General features: G+C 39.7%; 1 protein-coding gene across 1 annotated transcript; it reads right to left on the minus strand.

Annotated features, from left to right (window-relative positions):
• Positions 1-401: 401 nt before the first annotated feature.
• On the minus strand, positions 402-12,975 carry psmg1 (proteasome (prosome, macropain) assembly chaperone 1). Its single transcript, XM_049591700.1, has 7 exons — positions 12,776-12,975; positions 10,099-10,202; positions 6,794-6,939; positions 5,441-5,503; positions 5,112-5,310; positions 1,309-1,439; positions 402-1,187 (listed from the first exon to the last, which is right to left on the minus strand). The coding sequence occupies exons 1-7, from the start codon at positions 12,892-12,894 to the stop codon at positions 1,110-1,112; spliced, it is 840 nt and encodes a 279-aa protein (XP_049447657.1). The 5' UTR covers positions 12,895-12,975; the 3' UTR covers positions 402-1,109.
• Positions 12,976-15,216: the final 2,241 nt, after the last annotated feature.

Here is a 15,216-nt window from a genome sequence, read left to right on the forward strand (position 1 = left end):
GAGTCGAACCTGGGCCGCTGCGGCGACAGCCTTGTACATGGGGCGCCTGCTCTACCACTAAGCCACCAACGCCCCAAATCAGCCAAACTTTATAGCACTTCATAGAAACCCCGCTGCCAACTCTGGGAGGTGTAACTGCAGCGAACACACCCCTGGACAATTTTAAATGCTCACAACGGTGAATGGCCCACCTTAAGGTGGGCCATTCCTTCCCCATCCTACGATTGACATACTCGCTGCCCATTCTGGGCTACTGTAGAAACAACATGGCATACTGTGGAGGAGAAAAAAAACCCTCTATTGAACAACAGTAGGTTCCTGGCAGAATGTTGGGCCCTGGCACTTTTGTGCTTGGGCCCTAATTAAGTAATACATTAAACTACTAACATTCAAACAAAGGCTTTACTTACTTAATTTCTTTATTAAAAAATGACAGTATTTTACCAAAGGAAAATAGAATTACATTACACTGCACAGTCAGTACGTTGACATGACACTAGAGAAAATTGATTTTTTTTGTGTCAGTCCGACTAAAACCAGACTTTTAAAATAAATGTTAACATGTTAGTCCGACTTAAATAGTACTAAATTGAATTTCGCAAAGTCGGATTAACACACCAATATAATGTGATTGGGAGTTTAATTCCTCCTGCATGTATACAGTCAATCAGACCCAAACTGGCTGAGGCACTCTGAGCATGCTCCACATTTTCTGCCCCGGGCTTTGACCCAGAAGTTGAAGGCATTAAATGCATAAGAGAAGAAGAAGCTGGTAACAACATGGTGCAATCTACATCCAGAGCTGTGACTTTCTGGACAGACCAAAACCAGTTAGCCGCTAGCTAACCATAGCTAACTTGTTCGTCCATTATTCGGTCTGTGACGTAATAGGTCAACTGGAAAATGGTCCAATACTAACAAGCTCAAAAGGGACATATCTCCACCTATCGTAGAGGAGTCGGACATACTTCAGTCAATAAATGGATTCCCCTCCCGTGCTTGTATACTGGGACAAGGACAGTAGTCCAGTTAAATGGCCTAGTTGAGCTGTAACTGTAGCTCCACTTCACTGTGCATGTAAGCGTACTGAGTGTGCCACATGGTCATTTTCAGATATAAAGGTTGCTCTGAATGTTGGTGGTTCTGACAAATTTGCGAAGGACGTCTGTGCTCGGAGACATGTCGAACTGAGGGGACAGAGAGAGAAAACAGGAGATCAAAGTGTTAACAATGAGGAGAACATGGAAAGACTTCAGATACATTTTAGTTGTTCTCTGACCTTTAAATATAAAAAGAAAAGCAGCTCACCTGTATGGACTTGCCAAGGTTTGTAAGTGCAGGCTTGAAGGTCTCCATGGTGACAGAGTCAGGGCCGATGACATCACTGTAACACTGGTAAACAACAGTGGCGATGCGGTGGACCTCGCAGTGGTTCAGTACTGATGAAACAGCATAAAAGAAGAAGAATGCAAGGTTATCCAACGACCAGAATATGAATCAGAACGGCTGAGGACTTTGAGTATCTGTAAGTGCACCAGCACCAAAATGACCAAATCAGGATAAAGGACTGTGTGAGCTCAGAGAGTGGAGAGGACCACTAATGGCACTACATTTCATTCAGTTGGCAGATGCTTCTGTCCAAAGAGACTTTTCCCCCCACAGACACACACCAGGAGCAATTTGGGATTCAGTGTCTCGCTCAAGGACAATTGAGCAAAGTAGAGAATCAAACCCGGCCAAAGCTGGATTTATAGTCCACACAAGGGGTTAACAGGTGCCCCCAATATCCTGCTGTGTGTTTACACTCTGCCATTTACATCCAGGTGACATTATGTCACTTTCAGGATGTCTGCTCTGCAACTGCAGCATTTTAGCTCATAAATTCATAGTGAGCAGTGATCACAGTGAGGTCTGCAGTGTCATACTTTTGCTCCATGTGTATACTGAAAAGATGAAGCCTACAGAGTCTTCTGTCAACTTGCTCTATGTTGGCATAAGTATCAACAGTCTGTACCGGTGTGTACTTTAGATCACGCCTAATAACCTCGGTGAAAATTAAGTTTCTACTTTCCTGGCAGACGTTATTGGAGGACACACATTCTTTCAGACTGCATTTTAAACAAGCCACAGAACACATCCCCTCTCTATAATGCACAGACTCTGCCCTACTATCAACAGTGAGCAGTGATCACAGTGAGGTCTGCAGTGTCATACTTTTGCTCCATGTGTATACTGAAAAGATGAAGCCTACAGAGTCTTCTGTCAACTTGCTCCATGTTGGCATAAGTATCAACAGTCTGTGCCGGTGTGTACTTTAGATCACGCCTAATAACCTTGGTGAAAATTAAGTTTCTATTTTCCTGGCAGACGTTATTGGAGGACACACATTCTTTCAGACTGCATTTTAAACCAGCCACAGAACACATCCCCTCTCTATCATGCACAGACTCTGCCCTACTATCAACAGGGTTCCTACAAACTCTCAAAACGTTACCATGACTTTTCAAGGAATCACAGTGGTGCAGTCATGGCACTGCCGCCTCACAGCAAGAGGATTCTGGGTTCAAATCCACTGGCTGTCCAGGGCCCTTCTGTGTATAGTTTGCAGGCTTTTCGAGCTCTATCCACTTGCACTCTGTTTCCACGTGTCCACCACATTAAGAGCAGTCCCAAACCAACCAGTGAGGACTGGAAGAGAATTATAAAACCCTCCAACACAGGCCTGCACCGATGCCGACTTACTGACCATGTGCAATGCAAAACCGTGTTTGTCATGGAAGAGGCTCCGTACAAATCAAGTTCCAAGCGAATACCCTGAGAAATGTAAACTGTACAAACTAAGACAGACATTTAATGTTGTCGTAAAGATGTTGTCAATGTAAGGCTACGTTGAGGATCAAATATACACCTCTGGTCTCTATAAAACAGTAGTCATGTTTTCTTTACAGTAAAGTGTAACTCGAACTGTTGCAAAATGAGCAGCTTAAAAACATCAGAGTGAAAAACAAGAATATGTTCAAGAAAGTAAAATACAAGAAATGTCACAAGTACATCCCGGGGATACATTTTATACTCCTTTAGAGCTGCAACTAACAATTATTTTCATTGTCAACTAATCTGTCGACTGTTTCGATTAGTCGACTAATAATTTTATCAAAAATTGTGTCAAAATGTTGAAAAATGTCGGTCTGTCTCCACCAAACCCAAAAATGATGTCATCTAATGTCTTGTTTCATACTCAAGCCAAAGAGTTTTTAATTCACCGTCATGGGAGAGTGAGTAAAGCTGCCAATATTTGAACGTAAGAAGCTGCAATAAGAGTATTTTGGGGTACTTTTATAGTTCTTTTCAAGGAAAAGTGACTCAAACAGATTAGTCGACTACTAAAATAGTCACCAGTTATTTTAATAGTTGAGTAGTCATCGATTAGTCGACTAATCGTTGCAGCCCTATACCCCTTTATGTATTATTTATTTGTTTGTTTATTAATTTAGTTGCTTATTTATCAATTAATGTATTTATTTGACCGGCAAAAGGATAATATGCACTACCAAAATTCTGGTAAACAGCAGCAGGAATCAAATAAATGTGATACAAATACAAATAAAGAACTTTAAATGGGAGTTCAAATAATGGGAGTATTATTACTTTTCTCCATGGTTACGACAGCTCCTTTTTCTTTCTCAGAGTGGCAAAGTGTGTCCCAAGGCTTGCTGCTGTGTTTATACTCTACACCTGAATGTAGGGAGCTTCATTAAGCTGTGAAGGTGACTACAAATGGAGTGACACTCTGAGACAGAGTGGGAGTGGGTACAGTCTGGTTTTGTAAAGGCCCTGCATGTTTTTTCCGTGTCAGTGTGGGTTTCCTCCAGGTGCTCCAGCTTCCTCCCACAGTCCTAAGACATGCAGGTTAATTGGTGACTCTAAATTGTTTGTAGGTGTGAATGTGAGTGTGAATGGTTGTCTGTCTCTATGTGTCAGCCCTGTGATAGTCTGGTGACCTGTCCAGGGTGAACCCTGCCTCTCACCCAATGGACCAGGATAAGCAGGTACGGAAAATGAATGAATGAATATAAAAGGAAAAGCCTGGCCGATGGATCCCAATTAATAATCCTTTTTACACAGAGAAGGCACTATAGAGACGCTAAAAAGTCCCTCCTTTATGCTGCCTTTGCATTTTTACACAGAACCAAACAACGGCAGCATCATGTTGCTCTAATGTGTGATTTTAGACAGCATGCCAGCATCACAGAAGCAAAAGAGGCATGGCATGTAACACAACAGTGTCGGCCTCTTGTGTGACATAACATACATGTCAGCAGCGCTTCATGAACAGTAACAATGGCATTAACATGACAATTACGAACATTTACCGTCTCTGTTATATGGAGGTTGATCTCGTCCTCTGCTCAGAGGGTAAAGAGCTCCTGGACCTCATTGTTTTCCCAGTTTGCGGACATTTACAGTTGGTGTTTCTCTGCTTTGAGTTAGCTGCTAACTGCTATCAACTACTTTTCAAAATTTCCTGCAGTGGGTTGCACGCATAACATGTCATCAAAATGTTATAACTGTGCCGTCCATGATGCCATCCTGCCAGCTGTCCCGTTTATACAAATCTTGTTTCGGTGCTGTTACTATCTCCTATGCTGCCTTAAAGGTGAGACAACACTCCCCTCATTCCGCACTTGTACTTTTTATACAGAACAGCAAGGCGACAGTTGTTGAATAATAATCCTTGTTTTTCCCAATTTGCAGATATTTTCAGCTGCTGTTCTTCTTCTTCTTTGAGTTAGCTGCCAACTGCTAACAGCTGCTTTTTTAATCACCCATGGTGGATCGCGCACATAGCACGTCAAAACGTCATACCCATCAAGCCCATGATACCATCCTTCCAGCTGTCTTGTTTATACAGACAACGTTTCAGCACTGTTACTACCTCACGTGGCAGCTTAAAGGTGAGACAACTCTGTCCCTCCACTCCGGGATCGTGTCTTATAGAACAGGGAGGTGGCATAACAGCACAATGTTCCTGCCGTGAACAGGCAGTGTTTAAGGGGCTAATGTGAGTTTTCAGACGCCTGAAACACAGAAATTTGAAGTGTGGAAAATACCTGCAGCTGGAAGTCCAGTAACTATGTTGGGTTGCTCCAGTGACCTGCAGACAGGCTGACCACTGAAGGCACTGGTGTGGAGAGAGCGCAGGAAGGGAGCAGAGCTACTGCACACATAGTCTGCTGTCTTGTACTCAGCCACAGAGCTGTCTGACAGCACCGTCACATTCAGCTGTCTGTGCTGCAGACAGTCAAACACCTACGAGAGACAGAGATACACAACATCACCTTCACCACTGTGATCACCCCGAAAAATGCCCTGAATTTCTCTGCATAACAACCCAATTTCATCACAGAGCCATCGACATGGTTCTGCTGTATAAACGTACCTTTTCTGTCCACTGGAAAAGCTGGTCCTCAGCTATGTAGCAAGTCACCTGGCAAACCAAAACCTTCAAAGAAAGAAACACAAGAGATATTTTACGCAACTGTCATAGATTAAACACATGCTTAACTTTGTGTGAAACATACAGGTGTCACTTAAAGACAGAAAAGACTGATAATACAGATGGATGACAAATTAAAAAGTGAAAACTAACACATGAAAATGTTCTCATTTCACAGTTTGTACTTCCTTGATTCCTTTCCTCTCCTCCTCTCCTTGCTTCTTAGTCCTTCCCGAGATGCAAGCAGAGGAGGCAGAAAAGAGACACGAGGAGAGAGGAGTCCAGGAAAAAGGCATTTATCAAAATGGAGCTGTCATTTTAAAGTGGCAGAAATAATGTATGTTCAAAACTTTTCCAAAAATTCTCTCAGGCAGTAGAAAAATAGTTTTTCTAATTTTACTAATACATTTTTCAGGAATTTCTTGACTTGTTAGATTCAACAAGGTGCTTAGGGTTGGGTAAAAATACACAAAATACACAGAGACACACACTCTCCAACCTATAGATGCTTTTAAATCATCATTAAACATTGAGGTTATGATAATGGGAATTTGAGTCCATCAGTGATCTGTACATTAATAGCTGACAGGTGTTGCAGTATGTGTTGTTCACAGCTGCTTCACACTGAATGAAAATCTTCTCCTTCCGCTCATTAAAACCCTGCAGCTGTCTGAAGGCAGCAGAACAGGAATGTGTGATAAATCTGACGCTTCACACACAGCCGTTAACTATGTTTATCTTGATTAAATCACGTGCAAATGACACCAGGCTGATAGAAAATAACCACACACACCTCCACACACACCAGACTGGTCGGTTATAACTCTGTGTCCTGACAGTTTGTGGAGGAGACGGCAGATTACAACTCATTAATTCTGGGTGTCACAGACTACTTTTTCAACTTCTGTAACTGAAGTGAGGTTTCATTTTATTCTTGAAACAGCTTCATTACAACATGATGTGAGAGGATTCATGTATTATATAAAGTGCTTCAACAAACTATTACTGTTTCTATGATTAATTCTTATTGTCATCAGAAGCATCTGCATTCCTTATGATGCTCCAATTAATTCAGGCTTGCTTTAATGTGTCGTCTGTTTGTAGCTTCACAATAAACTGTGTACAGCCATTACGATGCGCTCGAATTACACAAGGAAATAAACAAACAATTTACATAGACGATCAGGAGCAAACTCATTAAACTGAACGATTATTATTGAAGTTTACAACAGGTGCTTTCTGAGGCATTAATCAAACAGCACAAACACACGCTGCTCTGCTCAGTGTGTCACTCACTGATGGGTTGTCCTTGTGTCGGTAGAAAACGCACGCCGACTCCTCGCTGTTTTGCCCAGTTACAGCCCCGCTCCTCTCGTTCCACACGGATGCATGCCCCACTGCGTCCCAGTTTTCAGAGGTGAGGACGTACGCTGACAGACACCCTGTGGAGACAGACCGACATTAAAATTACACACCTCTTCTCACAGCAAACATCGGGACAGGTGTAACTACTTTCATTTAGAGCTGATACAATTCACAGATTAATCATCTGACAGAAAATTAATTGGCAACTGTTTTGATAATTGATGATCGTTAAACAGAAGAGATAGTGGTGGACTTTTAGGAGGATGGCGTATGATCACTCTTGCTGTCCATAAACGGCTGCACAGTGGAGAGGGTCAGGACTACTAAGTTCCAGGGTGTGAACATCTCTGACGACTTCACCATGGGTCTCATTTACAAATCTATGCATAGGATCCATGCTGTAATTGTATGTACGGACAAAAGTCAAAAATTTCTACAATCAGGCTTCCACCTCACCATCTGTGTCGCCAATGTCCCATCTCCAAAATGTCTGTAAGCACGGGTCAAGGTTTCTATAGATCGCAGCTTTTGTGCAGGAAGTGGCATACGCCTCTTTCAAGCCTCGTTACGGCATACACAATGTTTAATGAGACTCCTGGGCACTATTTCAGAAAGCAGAATTAGTGAAAACTCTGAGTATGTTGAGCCTTCACTCATCTCAGTTCAGCATAACCCAACCCGAGTCAGTTACTATAGCAACATACTCAGTAAACCTACTGGCTCACTGAGCATGAAGCAGGAAAGAGAGACATGGCATGTGAATAAAGTTGTCGTGTTTTAAGGATTTACGGCAACAGATATTAAGTGTAACGTCGAGCTGCTTTAATGTTGAACTACATTATAATTGATGAAGGTTTTCCACAGCCGACAACACAAGATACAGAACTTCAGCTCAAACTACTTCCTGTTACCAACCTTTCAAAATAAGAGCATGATGCAATGTATTGAATACCACCACAAAAGTTGTGAGGGACAATTTATTCAGAGGCTGTAGCATCAGGAGAAGGTGATCAGACCCAGTTTGGACGTCTTATCTTTCCCGGAGGAGTGTCTATATGAAAGATACAGTTTCACCTCACACTCTATCATTTATCTAACAATCTGTTCCCTCCACATATATCAAATATTACACATTGTGGACTTAGATTATCATCGCCGCAAATTTTATGCATTGCTCTTTGATTCTTTTCTTTATAAAATCACAGACACTGAAAACATCAGCGAGGCAGCGGTGTGTCGGGCCGTAAGAAAAGTGTCTCTGGCTCTGAAAAGACTTTTGCCCGTTTTTGTGGTTTTCCCTGAACATAAATCAGAACGGATCATCAAAGAGGAATTCCACAGAACTGCAGGTTTGTCAGTGTTAATAAGAAATTAATCTACGTGGACACATGACGCAGTGATTCATGAATACTTTTCATATATTCAAAGATTCCGCGGTGTAATTGGCTCATTTATGGGACTCAACATCCCATAATAGCTCCGTCTGAGCATAAAGGAGATTACGTGAATTGGAAGTCATTTCACAGTATGATATTGAAACAACAAAACATGTGAGTGAAAGACCCTGCAACGAATTGTTAGAGCTGCAGAGAGGATCATTGGGGTTTATCTTCCCACCATCCAAGAGGCGGTGCACACGCAGAGCCTTTGCAACTGTAAAAGACCCCTCCGTCTGTTCACCCCTCTGCCATCAGCCAAAAGGTTCCACAGCATCAGAACCCGTTCCACAAGGTTCTGCAACAGCTTTTTCCCACAAGCTGTTAGATTTTTTAACACTTTGCTGCCATCCACATGATGAGGGTTCATACACAGCGTGGACATTTACTGTATGACCACTACTTTATTATCCTGCAAATGTGTTTTTAATAAACTCTGAAACAAATTATAACTGTTATCCAGATCATCATTTTGCTGATTTATCAGTTCATTACTATGCAATTTATTTCTCCACACTTACCTATCTTTATTCTTATGAGTATTCACAATGTACTTCATTGCATTTAATGTTGTCCTGTCCACGTTAAATGTTGTGTTTGCTATGTGCTCTTTACTGCATTCATGGATTCAAAAATTCAATTGTTCCAACTTCTCAACTGTGAGGATTTTCTGCTATAATTTGATGTATGTGACGGTAAACTGAATATGTTAAGGTTTTAGACTATAACACGTCTTCCTAACATACAGCGAGCGAGCGAGGTCTGACAGATGGAGCCCAAAAATTGTCCAGATATACTGTGAGTGATGTCACAGCAGGATATTGGGTGTTAAGGCCCTGACACACTAAGCCCATGGTCAGTGTGTCCTGCACTGTCGCCCCTCGTTGCCTTTTTATTCCCAGTCGATTCAGCATGTTAAATCAGCGTCAGAGACAGTGGAGCCTGTAAGTGAATAAAATCACTCTGATTGGCTCTTTGAGCTCTTTAGCAGAAATGTTTCCTGACAGTTTGTGTTATTGTTCAGTGATGCACAGTAAGTATTTTCTGTTCTTTCAGGGTTGTATTGTTAATGTGCTAAATGGCGAACTAGGCTAACTAACTACAGACTACTGACACCTGCTGGTGTTGAGTTATTCATCCTTTATCTCACGCAGGTGCAGATCATACATGCTGGTTGGCCAATTGTTATAATCTTTGCAGTGTGTTCATGTTAAGGCTGCGCACTTAATCGTCTGGTGATCGCGATTACGATTTTGAGGTCTGGAGATGTTATTTTGTCTTCTACAGAAGCCATGCATGCGCAATACTGCTCCTTCTCCTCTCCTCTTCACTCCACGAGCCAGTTAAGTAGGTGAACTACGAATAATGCGAGGGGCAGGTGATCGCGGAAGAGTTCAAAAACAGCGTGCGGAAAATGGCAGAGGGAGAGCGAGAGAGGTTGCGCACATGTCTGTGTGGGTGTGTGCGCATCGGGTCCAAACTCCTCTGTGCGTGATACAGAGAGCAGAGGAGAATTGTAAACGTGCGACCATGTAGAGACAGAAATGACATGCCGTCGTGTAAACAATATAAGCCATCACGTGCGTCGCATAATCGTTTGCATAATCAGGATTTCAATTTTAACCAGCAGCCCTGAGCAGCCCTAATTCATGTGCAACTTTTTTGGCCAAGACACAGGTGACGTTAGGCAACGCAACAGTTGGCTTTCATCACTGCTAGTTCTCTGATATCAGTTTGGTGTGTCTCATCACAGGTAATGTAGCAGACAGGAGAGTTGCGACACTGGAAGCAGCCACTTACTGGAAGCGTTGTGTCCCACAGCGAGGATGAAGTCTGAACACTGCAACTTGTTTCCAGACTTCAGCGACTCAGAGACGTCAGGGCTCCAGTGCAAATGAACCTCCCTGATAAAAGATGTGCGTTAGAGAAAAAAGAACAGTTGTGGAAAAACACTGTACACCTAAAATATGTATTGAATCCATTGGGGTAGCAGGTGCCTGAAAATAACACCATTACGTCCTTGAATGAATTATTTGCAAACAGGTTTCTTCAGCACTGTTCACCTTACCAACATTGTTATGGTCTTATTTCTCAGGTTTTTACTCAAACTTTAATGTTAACACAACCTCTGTCTACTTAAATTAATCTTCTTGACCACAATAACCAAAACACTCTCCTCTAAACAGTGGTGTACATTTGCTCAAACATTAAGTAGGAGCATTTTGAGGTATCTGCACTTGTTCATGTTATGCTTCTTTGTACTTACACTCCACAACAATTCAGTTGGAAATATTATATTTTTCACTCCGCTATATAAAAATATTTGACAGCTGCAGTCAAGACAGGACTGCCAACCATGCAACCCGAGGCCCATAAAGCTCAGGGTTCACTGTGTGTGATCATTCAACTGTAACTTTATTTGGAAATATGGACCACTGAAGTACTTTATCAACTGCCACGATGATGGCCTTAAGGTGAAACTGTTTTAAATAACTGTGACGTGCCTTTTACATTCAGAAGAGGTGCTAATTCAACTTTATGATCACTTTATGATCGTAGTTTGTGGTCCTGTTGAGCTGTCCTGCATTATACAGAGAGGTATTTCTGTTATTATACCGGTCGTAAAAGGGGTGAACAAAAAAACGGAAACACCCGTCATTATAGCAGCACAAACCGCAGCCCCAAAAATGAAAGTAAAGATGCATCAACACTCTAAATCAGCTTCAACTACAACTACAACATTATAACATTATAACCGGTAGGATTTACTGCAATACTGTTACGTTAGACTGTATTAGTTCAAACTGAGTGTACCTAATTAACTGGCAACTGAATGTATGTCTTTGCTGACAAATGCTGTAAAACTTGTAATAACACAGATCCATTACTTGGTCTTGGTTTTATTCATTTGTCTTTTTCATTTCCTGGTGTGTGTGTGTTTTACTGCCATTGCTGTCATTAGTTTTATTATATCATTATCATTTATTTTATTCACGTTGGTCTTTCTTGTTTATCTTCCCCCTGACTTTTCTTGTTTTTAACTTCCTCACTTTTACTTTTTTCTAACGGGATTTGTTGCCTCAATCCTCAGTGATGTCCTCTTCGAAAAGACTAAACTGATTGGAAAAACAATAAAATAAAATAAAATAAATTAAAATAGTAAATAATAAAATAAAACATATCTATCATTGTTGCTGTTAGTTTTATTGTCATATAATTAATTTACTTTGGTTGTTCTTGATTATTTTCTACTGCCTTTTCTTATTTTTTAACTTTGCTTTTTTTTAATCGTCTGTTATATTATCTTTGCACACACTGAAAAGAGAAAAGAAAATAATAATAATAATAATTATAATAATAATGATAATAAATAAAAAACCCAAAAAATCGACCATTGTTGCTATTAGTTTAATTTCATCAATATCATATAATTAATTTGTACATGTTGAGGAGAATATTGCTTTGGAAAAAAAATAAAATAATAAAAGATAAAATAAAATTAGTACCTGCCATTGTTGCTATGAGTTACATTATCATATAATTAATTTATTTTGGTCTTTCACATTAATTTCTTTTCTTTTTTTTTAACTTTTTTTTTTTTTACTACTAATTAAAATTGTCTCTCATAATACTTTGTCATTATCCTCTTGTACACCTCAAAGAAAAAAACAGATTGTAAAAAGAAGAAACAAATAAACAAAATCACAGAAAATAATAATAAAAATGAAAGATAAAAATGTCAACTATTGTTATTACATGATTATCATATAATTATTTTATTTATTTCTAATTTATTATTTATTCTTATTTATCCCACCTTTCCTAATTTTTAACTTTGCTTTTATGTCCTTTTTACAGATTGGAAAAAAAACAGAGAAATAAATACAATAACAAAAAATGAAATAAAAAATATATCTATCATTGTTGCTATTAATTTTATGACATCATTATCACACCATTAATTTACTTTGGGTTTTCTTTTTATTCTTCTCCTGCCTTTTTCTAAATTTTTAACTTTAACTTTGTTTTTATTTTCTTCCAATAACAATGTCTGTCTTAATTAATTAATGTCTTATTTCCTCTTTGTACACATTGAACATAATAAACAGATTGGAGAAAAAAAAAAGATATAAATGAAAAAAATGATTAAAAATGATTTTAAAAAAATATCTCTATCTATGACTACATTATAGTATGTTAGTTGGTGTAATAATGTAATAATAGGGATGGACGTTAAAGTGTTAACGTTATTCAAACATCATGTGTCATGTTAGCTAGCTACCTCAGATGCTAATTAACGTTATATCAAAGAGTGGCGGGAGATATTAACAAAGGGAAATATAAAGATGAAGGCCACATATAATTTCACGTATTAAAAGTAATTTCTAAATCTTTATTGAGCGTTAATTAATCTAATATTTCCACGCTTTCGGACTCCCTGTCTCCATGCTAACGTTAGCATGGTAACATTATTTACCTCTTTTCCTCCAGCTCTCTGCGGATTTCTTCATCTTCTTCGTTTTCATCGAGCTCCTCTTCATCTTCCTCCACGGCCCGAGAGTACACCGACAAAACTTCACCGAAAAACGTCGCCATAATCACGAGGTTTCCTGGGGAAAACGAAAGTTTGGCTAGTGGTTCAGACCTGCAGCCATGACACACATCCGCCACTTCCGCCGGCAACGACACCCCTTCAAATTAAAAACCTCAAACCTGGAATCCTTCAGAATAAAAAATTCAGCAAAACTGGACAAAAGCTCATCTCACAAGACAGATTCTGCAATTTACATTAAAAGAAAAAAAAAAATTCTCTTTTTTTTTTACCGATGGATTTCCAGATTGGACAAAAGCAAACAATATAATATAATATAATATAATATATATTTTAAAAAATCTCTCTTTCAAGAGTGTCAGTTAGACAACATAGCACAAAAATACAAAATCAAAATATGCAAATCCAAAACAAGCAATATAAAACACAAAAGAACATAAAATCAAATTACTACAAGGAAAAACTCAAAAGAACGTTGATATAAAACAGGGGCAACTACAAAAAAATTAAGAAGTCCAGCTAAAATACACCCTGACATACAATCAATCAAATCATTCAAAAGTCCAGCTGTCAGGGAAAACTAGACTGAGCATTAAGCTCCTTTACAGCAATGCCCTAAGTTCACATTCAGTGGGCTGGAAGGACACAAATAAAATCACAATAAAATGATAAAAAAAAAAGTCCATAAAAATAAATAAGTAGCAGTAATGTCTATCAAGAATTATAAACAACAATGAAAAATAGTAAAAACTGTAACTGCTGTGAAGGATGAATACAAAACAATAACAACATTTTTTAAAAAATGAATTTAAAAAATGTGGAGGAAAAAAACATTGGCATAAAAATGATGACATACAAAATACCTGAAACAGCCTACAGAAACCAGCGAGTGCAATTAGAAGTCCTTCCACATGTATATTTAGTTTATTTTTAATATTTATAGCATATTTTTGTGCAACAAAAATCAACAATGACATTTGTAAACAGTGGAACAATAGTGCACTGGTGCACAGTGCAAAGGGCGCTGGAATAAAATGTGAAATAATTAATGTAACAGGTAGTTTATATACACTGTACAAGAGGTGGGTGGATCTGACATTATCAACAGTAAATATATCCTGCTTAGATTTATATTTGACAGTTGTGATATCTGCATGTTTAAAAACTGTGTATTTAAACCATAAAAATATAGCATATGCTATATTAAGATTAGCATATGCTTTATTGTGAATCAAATTCCAGCAAATAAGATCTGACTAAATATTTAAAATGCAGACAACACACAGTCCATGCAAATGGAGACGTGCAACACCAGTCGCTCTCCACAATCCCTGTGGGGAGCTCAGAGCCCCGGCTGCCTGCATGAGTACTGCCTGTCCAACGCATTTCTGCCTGAGCTCCTCACTTAAATCAATGAATGATTTAAGGCCGTGTCTCTCCGGTGGATTCACATGGTGTTTGGTTATACAATGCATAGGGGCGCGTATATGACTAACAATTAAGCGTAGGAATGCTTCATGTGCTATTTCTGGCCTGTGTGCCAATTAAGGGCAAAGCTGACGTACCACATGACTCTACCAGCTTCTTAGTGGTAATACATAATTAACATGAGTGGCAGAAACAGGAAAACATAATTCTTAGAGGATGCTGGCAGGTCGTTCGGTTGTATAGCTCGATGGAAACACAAGCCAAGTCATGTTAGGGCAAATTGGCCTCAAGATGACTGCGGAACATCCATCCTTTCCATTGTGTTGTATAATTCATTTTCCTGTAAGCGGTGCCCCGGGAGATGAGGGACAAACAGAAATGTGATGACATCAGCACGGCCATAAAAATGCTTCATTGTCACCAGAAAAAAATGTCTAGTGTTGGAAAGACAAATTGGATGGCGGGGCAAAGCCTGGAGTAGAATAGAGAGTAAGCTCTATTACCAGTGCAGTGCGATGATGTAGCAAGAGGCCATAAAGTAACAGCACAAAGGTTTCCTGTCACAACATGGGGCAACATGCTAGGAGGACGCTTCAGGCTGCTGTTAATATAATTGATAGTGGAGGGAGAGATAGAGGAAGAGTGGGAGGGAAGTTCTGCAGCTTAGCAAACACTAAAGCCCCCAGGCTCCTGACAACAAGAGAGGGACGTCAACAACAGGACAAACAGGGAATGTCACAACACTATCGACTTTTAAAAAACCAAACGGGACAGTAAGAGGACATCCACAATGAGCCTGTCTGTCTTTATCTTGCCCCAGCAGGACCTGAGGATAGCGTTCGTCTTCCCTACTGGCCAGACTGCCATGCTGGTTGGCACGCACAGATATTTTAATAGGAAGTGGTTCAGTTACAAAAAGGCCCCCCCCCCACCGCCAC

The sequence above is a fragment of the Epinephelus fuscoguttatus genome, linkage group LG12 (assembly GCF_011397635.1).
Source record: "Epinephelus fuscoguttatus linkage group LG12, E.fuscoguttatus.final_Chr_v1".
NCBI lineage: Eukaryota > Metazoa > Chordata > Actinopteri > Perciformes > Serranidae > Epinephelus > Epinephelus fuscoguttatus.

Coding starts and splice junctions, on each gene's coding strand:
- psmg1 (XM_049591700.1), bottom strand. CDS start 12,894: ATGGCGACGTTTTTCGGTGAAGTTTTGTCGGTGTACTCTCGGGCCGTG. Junction 5,504..6,793: donor GACACAAGGACAACCCATCA/GTGAGTGACACA, acceptor CTTTCTTTGAAG/GTTTTGGTTTGCCAGGTGAC. Junction 5,311..5,440: donor TTTTCCAGTGGACAGAAAAG/GTACGTTTATAC, acceptor TGTCTCTCGTAG/GTGTTTGACTGTCTGCAGCA.